Source organism: Trichoderma breve, chromosome 3, assembly GCF_028502605.1.
Source record: "Trichoderma breve strain T069 chromosome 3, whole genome shotgun sequence".
Lineage (NCBI taxonomy): Eukaryota > Fungi > Ascomycota > Sordariomycetes > Hypocreales > Hypocreaceae > Trichoderma > Trichoderma breve.
This window is the reverse complement of record NC_079234.1, coordinates 2,780,396-2,797,155: the sequence shown is the minus strand read 5'-3', so window position 1 is coordinate 2,797,155 and position 16,760 is coordinate 2,780,396. Positions and strand designations below refer to the sequence as shown.

The window sequence follows — 16,760 nt, the reverse complement described above, 5'->3', positions numbered from 1 at the left end:
ATCGGGACACAATCGAACGACTGAAATGGCGACAGGCCCGCAAGCACATGGCTTTCTGGGGACCGGGATGATGAGACACAGGAGGATAAAATGCTGGCTAAAAGTGAGTCCAGCCTGTGATGGGAAAAGACACGACGTGGAACAGGAACAGCCTGGTGCCACAATGGAGCAAGTCAGACTGATGTTGGCACTAGCAATCAGATTCGCACGATGACACTGAATGCACAGGGCAATGTCTAATGATGGAAAGACATCAAAATGAGGTTGCTGGGAACAAGATCAAATGCAACTGTGACGGGCGAGGTCGAGAGGTGAAGCAAAAGAGGGAGGACGTGCATCAAAGGGGGGGGAGAAGAAAGAAAGCCGGCACCGCTTGGTACGGGTACTTTTCTTAGTGTAGCAAGAAGTGCTGGAGCTTGAGGTATAGCTTACAATGGATAGCAATCTATTGATGTGTTTTTTCTTCCATACCTGTTGAATGAGATACGTGAGAATGTGCGCTGGCGAGTCAATGCAGACAAAGCACGGCTCGTGACATGTCCGCTGCTGCAGGTGGTTGAAAATGTAAAACAAAGCACTCGTTGTGATACGAAAGAGAAGTCGAGATGCAGATATGGATGGGGCTTACGGTACTCCAGCGGACGGGGGTTTCTTCCGGCTGTTTTTTTGTTTAAATGAAGAATGGACCCCTTTCGCTAGAGTTTAATGCTGCTGCTAGTACCTGGATGGCAGTTGTTAGCTGCACCAGACGTTGAAAGAGCAGCTGGATTAGAGAGAGAGAGAGAAAAACAATGAGCCGAAAACAGGGCTCGTCTAAAATAAGCCTTGAAAAAGGATCGACATGGCATCAAGTGCTCTCTTGCATGAGTGTATAATTGGGATTTCGGATTGCTCACCCAGTCAAAATGTTCCTTGCACGACGAGATTGACGCAGTCCCTTCCATTCAGTCGCTGATCAAACGCTACCTGACTTGTAAGCTGATGTTCTAGTGTCTGTCTATCCGTCTGCGCCTCTCCCAACTCGTGTCCCCTTCCCTTCTCCTCCATCCCACCTCTTGACACTTTTCTTCTTCTTCTTCTTCTTCTTCTTCTTCTTCTAACAATAATTCCCCGCCTCATCGGATCTTTTTTCGTTCTTCATTTGCCCTTTCGGCCCTGACCCTCAACGGCCGACTCGCTCGTCCGTTTCCAATCCCAATCCTGCAAAGTCCCGCCTCCACTCCGCCCCAGGCCATGGCGAGACGGGCCCTGGCTTGCCTGAACTTGGCTGGCCAGGATGCCTGAAGGGGTCTAGCACTGGAGCTCCTAGCGTGTTCTTTGGGGCCCTTAGCCGTGTTCCCACAGCCGCTAGAAGGGCCTCGCTGGAGCCTGCCAACACTCGAACCCGCAGGAAGCTTTCAGGGGTCGCATCAACGGTGCCGCTCAAATTAATATCGGGACGAGATTTGGAGCCTCGATGCTGGGATGCCTCATTTCTTGGGATCCGGAGGCTATCAAAGGCGACAACGTGTTTCTCACTCCATCTGCTGCCTCGTCTGGTGCAACAACGCTGACGAGTCCCGTCCTTTCGAAAGGCTGTACACACTGTGTTGGCTGATCACAGCATATAGACTCCATACTACTGCAGAGCACATACGCACACGCACATACAATCTCGACTATGACTCCCTCACATCGTGCCTCCACACCATCTGCATCCGCATTCCTCCTCGGAGTTTGGATAGGTCAGCCTGGTCGTATCGCCAAGGTGCCCATCGGTTAGTCCAACACTGCCTAAAGCGGCAGTCCTGATATCAACGGGCCAACGCTTACTGGCGCTATCGAGAGAGCTGTCGTGATGGAATCGAGCTGCGGAGTTCATCCGAACAAGAGAGAAAACTTTTTTCTCCCTGGACGGCACGGCTATCGACAGTTTGCAGCTCAGCTCTCGCCATCGAGGCACCTGACTCGGACACAGTCTGTCTGCTTTGCTAGTCTCTGAAAGCAGGGCGAAACGACACGAGACAAACTCCGTTGTTTGGCCTGCTAGCCTCACGGACTAGTTGTATATATGCGGCGCGATTGCTCCACGCACCAGGGATCATGGCACGACGACATCTGTGTGTATAGACTCTGATGCTGACAGTTGTCTCAAGGTGATTTCGTTTTGCTACAGTATTCGAAAACGTGCACGTTATTTGCGGTATTGCGGCCATACGAGTCACCCAAGACCGCTTGTTCCTGGGAAGCATCGCAAAATCACCCCAGACAGTATCCTCTCGGGATGGCTCACACTGGCGCGAATCTCTCCGGCGCCCCTTCGTACCGACCCGTCGAGCTCCCAGCTTTGTCTTCGCAGCGCCATTGCAAGCTAATCTCAGCTCCCACCCAGCCACTATGACGAAGTGAACCGCCGGCCAACAGCACTAGCAGCCTCACTGCGCTGCCAAAACGAGATCCTTTTGGACGACACTCCTGGATCCTTTTGCAGGCAACCCATCTAATACCACTGAGTACCAACCACCAAACGCTTACAAGCCCTTACGATATACTGTAAACTGCTGCTGCCTTTCATACACGTGGGCTATGTGCAAGGCACGGTGCATGGTTTGCTACGGAGCATCCGTCCCTTGATTAATTGCCCCCCCTCACCCATGAACGACGAAGCACTGGCCATCCGTCCCCCGCCCACTACAGATGGCCCCCAAGAGCATCCCCCCAAATCCCGAGCCGGCATGGCCGCCAGCCCCGGGCCTTGTGGCGTATCTGGCCTGTCCTGACGCTGGGCCAATCAAGAAACGATTACAAGGCAATGGTTAGAAGGCGAAACACGCCGGAGTCGGTTAAAGCCTTGGGGATTTTCCAGGGTTGTTTCGTTTCGACTTTGACGGCGACCTGGCTTTGCGCTAGGAGTCTTTGCTGTCGACATTCCAGCTAGCCTTCTATTCTGATCTGGTGATAACTACTAGTACATACTAGCAGACTTACTCCGCAGTCCGTGCCAAATACTCTACCGCAGGTGGGAGAAGGGCATTCTCAGCCACTGACAGAATTAAACTTGGGACTGGCCAGGCTTCATCCATCGCTTATCGTGGCAGCTTAGCCTGCCCCTGTAGCAGCAATATAGCCCTGCATTCAGCGGAGCATTCGTACATGTAGGTCTTGTGCATGTCTCGGAGCATACGAATTCCTTCTCGGACAAAAGACGCTGAGGCGTTTTGTATACAGGAGGAGCCAGCTTCTGCCCAGTGCTCGATACTGCCTATAGTAGAAAGTGCAGCAGCAGTGGTATAATACATAGTAGTATCGAGCGTTGCATTATGAGTTTCCACCTGCCTGAAGAGCTGATGCTGACTGCATTGATCACCTTTGCTAACGCATACAAGCACCGCGAGATACACTCTCTGCAACCGTATCAGGGCTCTGCTCTGTCCACCAATAGGACAATCTTTTCAACGAAAACTGCCCCGTTAGATGCTCGACAAGGCATTATTCCGGGGCCGCCGTGCTTGTGCGACTACGAAGTGTATGGGCATGTTAGCCAACCAGCAAGGACAGCGGCAGTTGAACAAGATGCCCCGGCATATCCAAGGAACAAAGTAGATGTAACTGACGGATGTCTGCATGCGAATAGACATCAATGGATAAATTAAGTAACCCAATAGTACTCACCGCTCAACGATTTACTTGGAGAGAGATATCCATCGATACTGCTCTCGGAACATTTATCTTTGTACATCTTCAGAGCGTCACCTAGTCAGTCAGCCTTGTTCATTCCATGAAAGGATTAAATCCCCATCCTCTGTACTTCCCTCCCCAAAGAAGAAGTTATGAGATCGACAGAGCCATGGCTCCGCATCGGCATCCTTCTGTAGCATCAGCGTCCTTCACGCAGCAACAAGGTGAGGTTGCGTGGCACAAAAAAGTCGCTTCCCGTCAAAAACCCACGCAAACTTGATGTCAGCTCGGCGAAGCCCGACGTCCGCACTTCGCCGGAGACGGAAGGCTCTATTGTGCGACTTGATGGCATATCCCGATCCCTGCTCGACATTCTGCTCCGAGAGAATTGCTTGCTATGGATAGGTAGTAAATTGTATGGGTAGTTGTAAGCTGCGTACATGTACGTGCGAATACACTTCATGGTTTGCCAACGCCGCAATCCGGTGTTTGTGGCTTCAGTCACCGGCGTTTGTCCAGCCAGGATGACAATGTATGTTTGGATACTTGAGTCTCCAAACAATACAATTTTGGGTCTATGTGTGTTACTCTATGAATGATTTACGGTATTCAGAAATTAAGGGAATGGGTTACTTGCTGCCTTGCTTAGCCGGAGCAGGAGTCTCGTGGTGGCAACTATTCGCCTCACTTTTGATACGCATTACGACAATTCTCATTTGACTAATAATATATTTAAACAAATTGTAATTTAGATTCATCTAATAGGACTGCTGGAAGCGCATTGAAATGGTACATTAGTAGCTCATTTTGGTGTACTGCCATGGTGAGAAGTCGTATACATCTTCGCGACATAACAGAGGCGTAACAAGATTAGATAACGACATACAAAAGCTGCAATGCGGGCATTTAGAGCAAAAAATTTAATCGATATAACAATCACCGAGGAAAGAAATGTGCAATAAAATCTTCGACGATATAGCAAACAGGGAGTCACTTATCTTAATTCCGTGCAGATGAACAAAACAGGAACCGTATTGACCTGCTTCAACACATGACGACCAACCGACCAATTCCAACACCTTCGCCGCACCGTGATCATAGGCTCAGCTGGAAGAAGAGTGATATTAGAGAAGAATAATGATTCCCAAAAGACTAAGTCGAAAGAGAGGGCTGAATAAAAATTTATTGTTCTTCTCACGCACGAACTCGATCCGTTTTTCCAGGTAATCTACCTACAAGTCGTTACTCCAAGTCCACAACACATTTTCACCATTTCTAAATCTCAAAGAACAAAGAAAGACAATTCTCCTGAAATTATGTTGTCCAGCCTTCCAACTGCAGTAGCTCATCCCGCTCCTCGCAGTGACCCTCTTCGTCATCAACCTCAGCCTCTCAATGCCGAGAAACAAGAATGGTAGCAGTAGTAGGTACTTGAAGAACTGGGTATTTAATACTTGCTACTCCCCTTAAAATAGAGCATCTCGAGGAAACCTCTGCTACTGTAGCTATATTTGTCTAGTATTTACTACTATACCTACATTTGTCTAGTATTTTCTACTATAGCTACATTTCTCTAGCATCTGCTACTATAGCTACGTTTTTCTTATATTCGCTATTATTTACGACATGTGGATACTGGATAGTAAAATAGGAGTGCTAGATAGGCCTTCCCATTTTATAGTAGATGTAGACATTCCGGGGAGATTTCAAAGGCAAAAAAAGAGCTAAGCCGCACTTTTGGCTTTTCATCACGGAGGAGCGGCTGCCCATTGGTAAAACTATGGCAAGAAATCATCTGTAAACACCATGACAGCCTCATATCTGAAGACTTTCTCTGAAGATCAGAATGTCGTGATCGGGTTGTACAGCAAGAGCTCACCAATGCCCATATCACCATCAGTGGCTCTCATACTTACCTAGTAGTACGTTAAGCAAACAACTCGAAGAGAGAAACACAAACCGCAAACAAAAGTCAAAATAGGCGCTCTCGCAGCTCTATTTCTCGGCCTGTTACCCAACAGAGTCGTCTTTGTACCAATTCTTGCCAAAGAATACGCCCTATCCATCTGCTGGAAATGGCATCAGATACCCCTGAGAGCCATCCGGGACTCAGGAGCCATCAGGCTCCTAGGCAGCCAACAAGAAACCAGAGGACATCGTCTTCACTGGCATCTCTGGAGCGATTCCCAAGCCTTAGCCGCGACGAATTCCCAAAATTTCGCTCATGAATCGTCCCAATGCTGTTTCCAGAGCAGCTTGCTTCTAATGGATCGTCCCCACGGTTCTCCTCCCCTCAGCTCTTCAGCTCCCTTAATCGCAACCTACCTCACCCAAACCTCCATCTAGCAAACCCCTCCTCGTCAAACTCAACCTCGTTGGCGTCAGTAGCATCGTCACCATCTTGCTGATGCCCGAAACGCTCTCCAACCGCATCTATGCAGCACAGGTCGGTGAAGATACTCCCATCAGGAGCAGTACCAACGATTGTAAGTCCGCCCTCACTTGCACAAAATCCACGTGCACAATCTTCTCCCGCTGTCCTGCAATGTAACACTCCCAAAGCGCGGTTCTCGCCATCCCCGTCGTCACATCACATTTCAGAATCATCGGGGTGGAATCCAAGCGAGTATTATATACCGGCCATAACGCGAGACACTACCTACACGTCACATGAATACCATACCTTATATATACGTGACGACACCTACGCCAGAGCAATACTCATACATGAAGTCTGGTTTTTACACCTATTCCTTCTCGGCTTTCCTATTTCTTGACAGCACCCGTTGGCATGTAACAGATGAGAATTGACTGCCATGGAGCAAATTGCCCATAATTCTGCCAAATATAGGGACACAGTAACAGCAACATAATAGGTGAATTCAGAGGTGAACAATGGCAAATTCAAGGAAATCGAGTCAATTTGGTGATCAATCGATCAAAGCTAAGACTATTCATAGGAATTCCGTCAAATCATAACACGGTTAGGGTATCTTTCCACGCCTTCAACGTCACTTTCCTCCCCTTAGTAGTTGGCCTCGCCTTGCTTCTGGATGTCGTGCTCGGCACCACGCTGCTGTGTCTTGCCCTTATCGTGCAACTCCTCGTAGTGTGCCTGGCCTGATCTGTCTCCGGTGAGGCCAGCGACAGCACTGCCGACGGTTCCCTGGACACGATCACCCATTCCATGGCCGTAGTCGTGCAGCTGGCCCTTGGCCTCCTGCTGCTGGCCCTCGAGGTTCTGTTGACGACCAGACGACTTCAGAGACTGTTATGACAAGACATGTTAGCTTAAGAAGGTATCACGAAAGTGTTGCAGTTGTGAGGGAAGCATACCTCATTGCCGACAAGACCACCAAGTGTCTCCTTAGCGGCACCAACGGTTTGATTCCATGAGCCCTCGGTCCGGTTGGGGTCATCCTTGGCAAAGGCACCTGTGCTGCCGATGGTGCCGCCGGGGAGCTTGACTGCTGCCTGTGAAGCGTCGTACTCAGCCTGAGCCTTGTCCTGGCGAAGCTCGCCCTTGGCCTGATCGCCCGAGTTGCCCATCAAGCTGCCGACAGCATTCTGGACGGCACCAGTGGCGGAGTCGACGTAGGACTGGAGAGTAGAGGGCTTGTTGTTGGAGTTGTCAGACATGATTGCGGTTATTGTGTGGATAGATGTAGTGTATAAGTGTGTGTTTGTAGTAGGTTGTTGAGATTGAAGATTGTAAATGTTTGTTTATTGTGGTTGTGATGAGTGATGAAGTAGATGCAAGAAGGAAAGCCAAGACAGCCTGGCCCTTATATAACATTCACCCTCCCGCGCAAATCATCCCAATCAAGGGAAACCGCAATCATGATGCCGATGACGATGCACGCAACCGCCATCCACGATCCACGCGTGGCAGCTTCCAAACCGTTCGAAATCCACAATTGATGTCATCAAAAGCCAGTTGCGTTTGATCTTGTGAAAGCTTCTTGGTAGGTGCTCGGAGCTGTGGCGCAGCTGACGTCATGGATTCATCATTGACTGCCACCAACTGAGACTCGCCATTGTACGTAAACTGGAAACTGGACCCTCAAAGAAACTGGATAGAGGGGCAGATGCATGTGATAGTTAGATGCCTTGATAAATGCCAAATGTTTTGAGTGGCAATCGCGATGCAGCTTTGATAGGACAAGATGCCCAGACCGTGCTAAGGATAGAGCATTGTCGGGATAATGCTGGCGCTGCAGTTTGGCTGACGCGCTGCCACATTGGCTGCAGTGAATAGAGCCCCATTGCCAGTTTGGGATACATGACTGGCGTCGGTTGGATGGCTGCTGTAAGAGGGGCAGAGGAGCAATCATATGCTGGTAGATTTGGTCACTACCAATAGAAGCATCTCAAAAGCCCCTATCAAGCACCTGTGACTGGCTTCTCGTTGTTTCTACAAAGCGTGTTATCCAAGTACCAAGCAGTAGATCCAATAGCATTCATGATAGGCGAGGTAATCCAGCCTGTTCATTTGGGGAATTGTCATTATTTCGTACTCGTAAATCAGGTATCTTATACTACAATATGCTATTACAGCGGCTTGGCTGGCGCAAACCCGGCGCCTTTGGCCAAACCCTTTGGGTTCCGCTTATACCCAGACCCAGTTGATAACTTCTCCGACCCAAAACACCAGCTTGTGCCATGTTCAATCTGGTGACACTTTAGTGCTGGCTCCACTGGATCGTGTTCAGGTCGATGCCCTCTTGCACAAGCTCCCACAGTGGGCTGAGCTCACGCAGGAACGTGACACGCTCCCTGACCGCCTTCAGCACGTAGTCAATCTCTTCCTCCGTGGTAAAGCGGCCAATGCCGAACCGGATGCTGCTATGCGCATTCTCGTCGCTGTTTCCAAGCGCACGAAGCACGTAGCTAGGCTCAAGCGAGGCCGAAGTACATGCGCTACCCGAAGACAGCGCAATGTCCTTCAGGGCCATCAATAGGGATTCACCCTCGACGTATGCAAATGAAACGTTGACGCAGCCGGGGTAGAAGGATTTCGAATCGCCATTCTGGTTGGTGTGCTCCATAGCAAGCAGTCCACCCAAGAGTCGATCTGATAGGAACTTAATCCTCTTGGAGTCATACTGTACAGCGATGCTCGGTTAGCTATGCCGTAATAGGATACGCAAACGATATGAAACCAAGACAACGTGGAAAAGGGAAACCGCAAGAATCAGACAGGTTGCTACACTCAACACGAAGGGCCTTGTCACGGGCCATTCAGAAAGCCATGCATGTATAAGCTAATCATCACATGGATGCGGAAAGGGATTTGATAAGGTGGTTGTAAAGAAGGGAGAAACAATGAAGAAAAAGAGGGGGAAAGGTGCCAACATACCTCCATCTCTTCCTTGGCAACGCGGCATGCCTCACCAAAGCCAGCAACCAGGGGTGGTGCCAAGGTACCGCTTCGTAGGCCTCGCTCTTGTCCACCACCAGTGATGAGGGGGTCGAGCCGAACCCTCGGGCGTCTGCGGACATAGCATGCGCCAATGCCCTTGGGTCCGTAAATCTTATGTGATGAAATGGACATGAGGTCAATGTTCATGGCATTGACATCAATGGGGATCTTGCCGACAGCCTGTGCAGCATCGGTGTGGAAGAAGATCTTCTTCTCACGGCAGAGTTTGCCAATCTGCTCGATCGGCTGGATGACTCCGATCTCGTTGTTCACAGTCATGATACTGACCAGGGCCGTCTCAGGCCTGATGGCAGCCTCAAGATCTTCCATCTTGATCAGGCCATTGCTCTGAACAGGCAGATAGGTAACCTCGAACCCTTCATCCTGCAGATGTCTGCAGCTGTCCAGCACACACTTGTGCTCGGTCTGAGTGGTGATGATGTGCTTCTTCTTGCCAGATCGGCCGAAGAATCGCGCAACGCCCTTGATGCTCATGTTGTTACTCTCCGTGGCACCGCTGGTGAAGATAATCTCCTTAGGGTCGGCGCCAATCAGATTCGCCACATGCTCTCGGGCCTCCTCCACAGCCTTTTCACTCTCCCAGCCGTAAGCGTGCGTTCTTGAGTGGGGGTTGCCGAACTCGCCGACGTAAAACGGCAGCATGGCATCTAGGACACGGGGGTCAACAGGCGTGGTGGCCTGCATGTCGAGGTAGATGGGTCGCTGGCCCTCCTCCATGACGGCTGCGGTCTTGAGAACCTCTGCAATTGCGCATTAGCCTCTGTGGTGTTCATTCCTGCATATCGCAACAAGAGGTGACCGAGGACGACATACCGGCCATCGGGCTGACCTTCATGTTAGGTGAGGTCATGTCCACCGACTGAGGAATGTCTGCAAAGTCCTTCTTGTCCAGCTTGATAGCCGTTTCGACCCGCGCATTGTCTCTCTTGGACTCGGTCACATAGCCTCGCCTCCCGCTCCTCCTCGTAGCCGCCACCAGGGCAGCTCTGTGAATTCCTCGCAACGGCGCCGTAGTGACGGCCGTGCTGGAGCCAAGGCGGCTCGCCGACCTCAGCGCTGACGATGCAATACTAGCCATGGCTGTTGTGCGGATGGATAGTTTACATGGGGACAGAAACTTCCAGCCAGGTGAGAAGGTTGGAGTTGTTGAGGAGAAGTAGTTTTTTTCAGACCAACGTGAATTTTGTAGTATTTGTCAATGGGGTCCGGCTCGGTAGCTAGCTCGGTGATACGGTGCGGGTAATTGGTTGAAAAATGCGTGGAATATTCGGCCGAACCCCGGAAAGCAGCTCCACGGCGCATTCAATCGTCTTTTTGGACGTGAAAGGCCGAGATAGGCCGGTGTCTTTAGCGTGCGGCATAGCAGCAGTAGGTAGCGGCGGCCTTGGGACGACTCAGCAGATAAAATGACTGCGTTGGCGGCAAAAAAGGTCTCGGATATCGAGGCCAACGACGTCATGTCACAAGCTGGTGCTCAGTTCAGCACCTTAATAAACAGTGCGTGGGCTTCCTTTGCACTGAAATCACTGTAGCTTTGAATGTATGTATTATTATCAGTAGGTTCTGTTGATTATATCGATGCATCAATATTATGCCCAACAGGCCTGTCCTGGGAGAGGTGATAAGAAGTCGGGGTGCTGCATTTGATTCCATTAGCGCTAGGGCATTTGCTGCATGTCAGTCCGAGATGTCAAGGTGCAACGAGCAAACTGCCAATGCTAAGCTGACCTGGTTTGGGTACAGATACAAAGCAATATGGTAAGCAGCCCCATCCTGGGGAAATCAAATTCAGTCAATAGCCGTCATCATCATATTACGGAGCATGGAGCATTTGCTGCCACTAGGTAGGTAAGTTAGGTATAATAGCTTGGCTTCTGCCCCAGGCAAATTCCGGCGGCTTCCACAGCGCTGCGGAGGCCCGGAGTTGGACTATGCGCCACATTGGACACTACAAGCTCTAGCACAGCCACTTAAAGTTCGTCACCAGTCCCAGAGGTAGGATTTAACCTCCAACCCAGCTGGCGAGGGCTTCTGTCCGTCTCCCGGATCGCCGGTGCTTTGCGCGCGCAACTTGCTCTTTATCACCACCAGAATTTCCGCTTCCTTTGCTGCTCCCGTACACATTTCCGACCACGAGCGCGTCGCCATGAGTTTCAAAGGCTTCCAGAAGAGCCTTGTTAGGGTAAATGCTCTCTCTCTTTGATTCCCCTTGCCCCTCACCCAAAGCGGCAGCAACACAAAGCCGCCCCTCCGAACGTTCGAGAAGGAAAAATAAGAGACGTCATGATCGAGACCGCGATGTACCCCAAACAGCTAACCCGTGCTCGCACTCTAGGCGCCGCAACAATTCAAGTCAAAATTCAACATTGGCGAGCACACCAAAGACGCCGTATACATCGACGCCGAGCGACGCTTCCAGGAGCTGGAAAAGGAGACAAAGAAGCTCCACGATGAGTCCAAGAAATACTTCGAGGCCATCAATGGCATGCTCAACCACCAGATTGAATTTAGTAAAGCAATGACAGAGGTCTACAAGCCCATCTCTGGTCGCGTGTCCGACCCCGACTCCATAAAGCCTGAAGGGAACCCTGAGGGTATTGCTGCCTGTGAGGAATATGAGGCTGTTGTGCAAGAGCTACAGGAGACGCTGGCTCCGGAGCTGGAGACTATAGAGTCTAGAGTTATCCGGCCGGCCAACGAGCTGCTAGATGTGATCAAGGTCATCCGAAAAACTGCTGTGAAGCGAGATCACAAGCAGCTCGACTACGATCGGCATCGCACTACCCTCAAGAAGCTCCAAGATAAGAAGGATCGCTCGGCCAAGGACGAAAAGGCCATGTGGAAGGCTGAAGGCGACTGTGAGCAAGCAACGCAGGATTTTGAATACTACAACAATCTCTTGAAAGACGAGCTGCCCAAGCTCTTCCAGCTAGAGCAAGAGTTCATCAAGCCGCTCTTCCAGTCCTTCTACTACATGCAGCTCAATATTTTCTACACATTACACGAGCGGATGCAGCGATGCGATATTGGATACTTTGATCTGACTAGGGACATTGAAGAGGCCTTCAACGAGAAGCGAGGTGATATCCAGGAGCAAGCTGAAGCGCTGAGTATCGTACGATTCAAGACTACTGGACAGCGACGGCCGCCTCCCAAGGTCGGTGGTCGCCCTACGATCGAGGCTGCTAAGCCTCAGGGATTGCTCACCGCAGGTTCTGCAACACCAGAGAAGATGAGCCCCAAGTTTGGTGGCTTCCCAGCAGAAGACGCGGGCGAAGCCGCTGCGCCGCCGCCATATAGCCCTTCTACGAAGCCCGGCCTTTCAACGCTTGTTGCCGGCAAGGCGAAGCCTCCGCCGCCGCCCAAGCCCAAGCCGACCCGTCTGAGCGGCGCGCCGCCGCCTGAGACAGTGACGGCTCTGTACGACTTCGCGGCACAGGCAGAGGGTGACCTGAGTTTCCGAGCGGGTGATGTCATTGAGATCATACAAAGAACACAGAACGAGAATGAATGGTGGCAAGGCAAAGTGAACGGAAAGCAAGGACAGTTTCCAGGTATGCTTTGTTGTTTTTTGTCACTGCTCTTTGCGCCTTTGGATGCTAATCCGTGCTGTAGGAAACTATGTCAAATTGAACTAGAGGCAATAAAGCCTGTGGAGAGTAGCAACAAAGAGGGATGCGAGAGAGATTGAAAGAAGGGGAGAGAGACGGGGGAAGTAGAAGGAGTTTGACCCATGGTTTTTCTTTTTCCTTTTTTTTTTTTTTGTTTCCTCAACTTTATTAGAGCATGCCAGGGAATCAACAGGTTAGCCTATATATGTGTATAGTGTACTTTGATAATCAGGATTAAAGCGGAAGACAAAGGCGTCGACTCCCAACTATGACGACGTATCTTTATGTGACCAGTTCTGTGAGATTTGATTCAAATTAGTTACCTTATATTGGTCAGTCATTCGTATGATATTGACATCAGTGGATCACTCAATATGAGGCGACAACACACGTGTTGAGGTTACACAGAGTCATCGTGAAACATCACTCGTCAGATGCACGCGCGGCACGGCACCTCCAATGGCACGTTGACAATTGTACAAAGGGAGAGAGACTGACTGTGTTCAGCTGAAGTCCAGCATCGATGACGAGACAAATTTACGATTGTAGCAAGAGATAATATTATAGTAGATACATAATAATATATAGGTAGCAGGTGGTAGGCCAACTTGGCGCGTACAAATATGTATATAAGAAACCAGCCGCGTTTTGGGCAATGTGAGGCATTCGTGCATATGTAGGGTTTCCCATTTGACAGCTTTTGGATTCCACCCATTTGAGCCGCGAGAAGCCGCTGTTTATAGTCTGACATATGAAAAATCAACAAAGCGACTTGTCATGTCGTATATGTGATGGTGAGATGGCGATGAATTGATTGCGTGTGATGTATCTGTAATTGTGCCCGACACCGTTCGCTAAGATGCAACTCAAGCCGCGTTTGTCCTAGCATCGCGCAAGATAAATTGGCATCCTAGGCAGAAAGGTTTTAACAAGCCCAAAAAGAGTTGGAGAGTAATTTGTTTCATATTGATCCTCTCGTCATAGCAATTAAGCCGTGCATTACACAACTGTAAAATGCAGTGCCCGCCCAGTCGGATTCAGCCTCGGTCACACATTTCGCCCATGAAACGTAATGAGATAGGCATACCCCCAAGCCCACGGAAAAAGAGGACTTGAGCGAATTAACTCTCAACTAATGCAACTAAAATTGTCGCAAGAGAGAATTTTTGCCTGTGAACCCCCCTTGTTGGGTTTCAAAGAGGCTCTTCGCAGTCGAGCTGGGCGAATTGGCGGTATGACCCCAAGTGGCGGGTTTGTTTTGAGTACTTCATGAGTACATACCAACCCATGCCACTTCTACCTGCGTAATGATAGATCACTTCGGGCCATTGATCCCCAAATCATCCACAATGGATACTGGCCGTGTTTGTTGGTATAAAAACTCCCTCAAGACGGGGCTTCTTCCGGGCTGTGAATGCTGTGAATCCATTGAGAGATGCCTTCGGTGTCGAGGTGGAGGCCCGAGCTATCTGCCGGGATTCCCCTGTGAAGTCGAGACCTAGGATCTTCGAGGAATGAGGAGCCACCATTTCCTCATTCATCGTTGTGCTTGAGCCCAACGGGGCATTTCCGACTTTGCTCAGCTGGTAGCTCATCGAAACTGGCGGTGTCGAGCTTCCAACCCAATGGCACTGTTTTGGGAAATGCAGGCCGGGGTCAAAGGACACGAGAATGATGGAGCGTGGCTCCTCAGGGCGATTCAAAGACTTGGGAGAATAAACCAAAACACTTTCATCCATTGCCCAGTCGACTTCGTCAAAGTGCGGCTGAGGGTTGAGGAGCTCATCGCAATAGCGATCCAGGGATTGGTTAGGTTGTTCACTCCCCTGCTTTCCCTCGGCTTCCGGCCATAGTCTGACATATTGATCTTCCGAGTCATTAGTAACCTCCGCCAGTTCGGTGGGCGATGATGGCATATGGCCTGATTCTGAGGTTGGGCACGGCTCCTGTGGTCGTCTTCTAACCCGCAACCGAAGTCGTCTGGCTATCGGACTGGCTGCTGTTGTAGTGCTCACGATGTCGACAAAAGCTTGGCAGCTTGGGTTGTAAGAACGAACCGGAGTATTGCGGAAGTCGAATGTCGAAGAGGAAAAACCAGTATCACCGCGGTGGACACTGTTTTCTGGGGCTGATTCATAATGAGCCATGCTGTCCAAGTTATCGGGGCATTCATCTTCAGAATCTTCAGGGCGGTCATCGGGATGGCCGTCTGTACTCTGAGGTATAGAAGGCCAAAATAGCTGCTTTCTGTAGCATGTGCGTCGGCTCCACGAAGAGAGCCACTCTTTTCTAGTTTCAAAAATAGAGATTTGGCCTGATATCTCGTCTTGTGCAATCTGAAGGTGGTTCCAGCGGTCATCGATGGGTCCGTCTGTCGCACCTCGCCGCCACAGAGCTGACCTTGGTAAGATTTGAATCTCGCCAGGGTCACGCAGAAGGAGCCGAAAGGCGTAATAAAAGGAATCTATCGGATGTCCCGGCGAGTCCCACTCATACTCTTCGATTTCGGCCAACTCTTGGCTAGAAACTCCGTACAGGTGGTTGCCAAAGATCTCGAAGCAGATGGTCGACCCCATTTCGGCACCAGCCAAATCCCAGAGAATGGTTCTGCGAGGAAACCATTCCAAGTCTTTCAGAGAGAAGCCTTCGATCACCCATCGGCGCTGCCCCTGGGCTGGATAAGACTTTGTGCCGTAATATAGATATTGGCAGTTGTTGCGGACAAAAATATTGGCAGTCGAAAGCAGAGGGCGGGCATCGAGAAGCTTTCCCTTTTCAAGGCTGTATATAATCAACCAGCGGACAGTGGTGGGTGACTTTTTCTGCTCGTATAAGCATGAAACTATGCCATCTGCATGATACAGCGGCCTGAAATGGTAGGGTCGAGTTTCTTCAAAATGGGGTATATCACAGTCTTTTATGAGATTAGGGACATCGATGCTTACTTCTTCGACAGAAGGGCCCTCGAGAGTCAGGATTCGCAGGCGGTGCTCGTAGACAGGTGAGAGTTGCTTCGTAGTGTAACACAAAGCGCCGTTTGTGTACGTGAACTGAACAGCTTCGCTGGAGACTTCCAGCACGTGAAACGGCCTTGCCATCTGGAGAGCCTCGCGTCGCTTGATGAGCCTCCTCAGCGCTTTATCATATCTGCCAGTCTCACACTCTTGCCTGTAGCCTGACGAAAATTTGATGCTCTTTTGAAGCGTGCCAAGTTAGCATTTCCTGGTGAGTACGAATAGATTGAAAGTTGCGGTGACAAACGAACCTCCAGGACCTTTCGACATATGACAGGATCATACATAATGTGTTCGAATTGGGGGCTGCTGATGGCCAGGTGGAATAAATCATCAGGTCCAAGATTAACGGCAATGAGCCGAAGAATCTCAGAAGGCACCTGGGAGAGGCTCATGGCTGCGGTTTAGACAGGCGAGGTGAATGGTGAATCAGTTCAGAGGGAGGGGGAACAGCAAGCTGGTGAGGGGCTGTTTCCTTCAGATGCCCGGCAACAATCGAACGACCAAGGATTGCATATATGTACGAGTAAAGAAAGAGCCGCGGCGCCTCCTCTTTTTCCTTCGGATGCAACGCAAATTCCCGGACGCCGCTGCACCACTTCAGCTGGATAGCGAGAGCATCAAAGAGCCTCAACACTTGCTGTACTCGATTGGCAGCGACACTTGGATATCAGATACTATTGCGCGTCTTAAGTTGGGCACAGTCACAGCAATCCAGGCCGTGGCAGTCTCTCATTCGGACGGCCAAAGTGAAAGATGAGAAAGTTCGGTGAGGTCGGGCTGTTGCGAAATGACAAGGTACCAGATAAGTAGTTGGTCGCTGTAGTACGGAGTTCCATCTTTGAGACACAAGCCGCATTCGACTCTCCCTCCCACAAAACAAAACAGAGCCTCAAGGCAGGGATAGGAGCTGTGCTACACCCCCGTATTAGTAGTAGACTCGATCACTTTCGGGGCTTACTGTACTAGGTATTCTGCTCACTGAATCATGGATGGAAACTAGCCGGGAGCATGATGAGCTAAAAAGGCTGAGCA

General features: G+C 50.3%; 4 protein-coding genes across 4 annotated transcripts; 1 reads left to right on the top strand and 3 right to left on the bottom strand.

The window, feature by feature from the left end:
• Positions 1–6,682: 6,682 nt before the first annotated feature.
• On the bottom strand, positions 6,683–7,296 carry T069G_05260 (csbD-like domain-containing protein; the record flags this gene model as incomplete). The annotated part of the gene is made up of 2 exons (XM_056172470.1): positions 6,683–6,925; positions 6,994–7,296. The coding sequence occupies 2 exons, from the start codon at positions 7,294–7,296 to the stop codon at positions 6,683–6,685; spliced, it is 546 nt and encodes a 181-aa protein (XP_056029328.1).
• Positions 7,297–8,339: 1,043 nt separating this feature from the next.
• On the bottom strand, positions 8,340–10,178 carry T069G_05259 (aminotransferase class-V domain-containing protein; the record flags this gene model as incomplete). The annotated part of the gene is made up of 3 exons (XM_056172469.1): positions 8,340–8,762; positions 9,017–9,840; positions 9,914–10,178. The coding sequence occupies 3 exons, from the start codon at positions 10,176–10,178 to the stop codon at positions 8,340–8,342; spliced, it is 1,512 nt and encodes a 503-aa protein (XP_056029327.1).
• A 1,068-nt stretch (positions 10,179–11,246) lies between these two features.
• On the top strand, positions 11,247–12,738 carry T069G_05258 (BAR domain-containing protein; the record flags this gene model as incomplete). The annotated part of the gene is made up of 3 exons (XM_056172468.1): positions 11,247–11,282; positions 11,436–12,654; positions 12,716–12,738. 3 exons carry the CDS (start codon positions 11,247–11,249, stop codon positions 12,736–12,738), a joined length of 1,278 nt encoding a protein of 425 aa, XP_056029326.1.
• Positions 12,739–14,051: 1,313 nt separating this feature from the next.
• On the bottom strand, positions 14,052–16,120 carry T069G_05257 (uncharacterized protein; the record flags this gene model as incomplete). Its single annotated transcript, XM_056172467.1, has 2 exons — positions 14,052–15,905; positions 15,977–16,120. The coding sequence occupies 2 exons, from the start codon at positions 16,118–16,120 to the stop codon at positions 14,052–14,054; spliced, it is 1,998 nt and encodes a 665-aa protein (XP_056029325.1).
• Between the last annotated feature and the right edge of the window lie 640 nt (positions 16,121–16,760).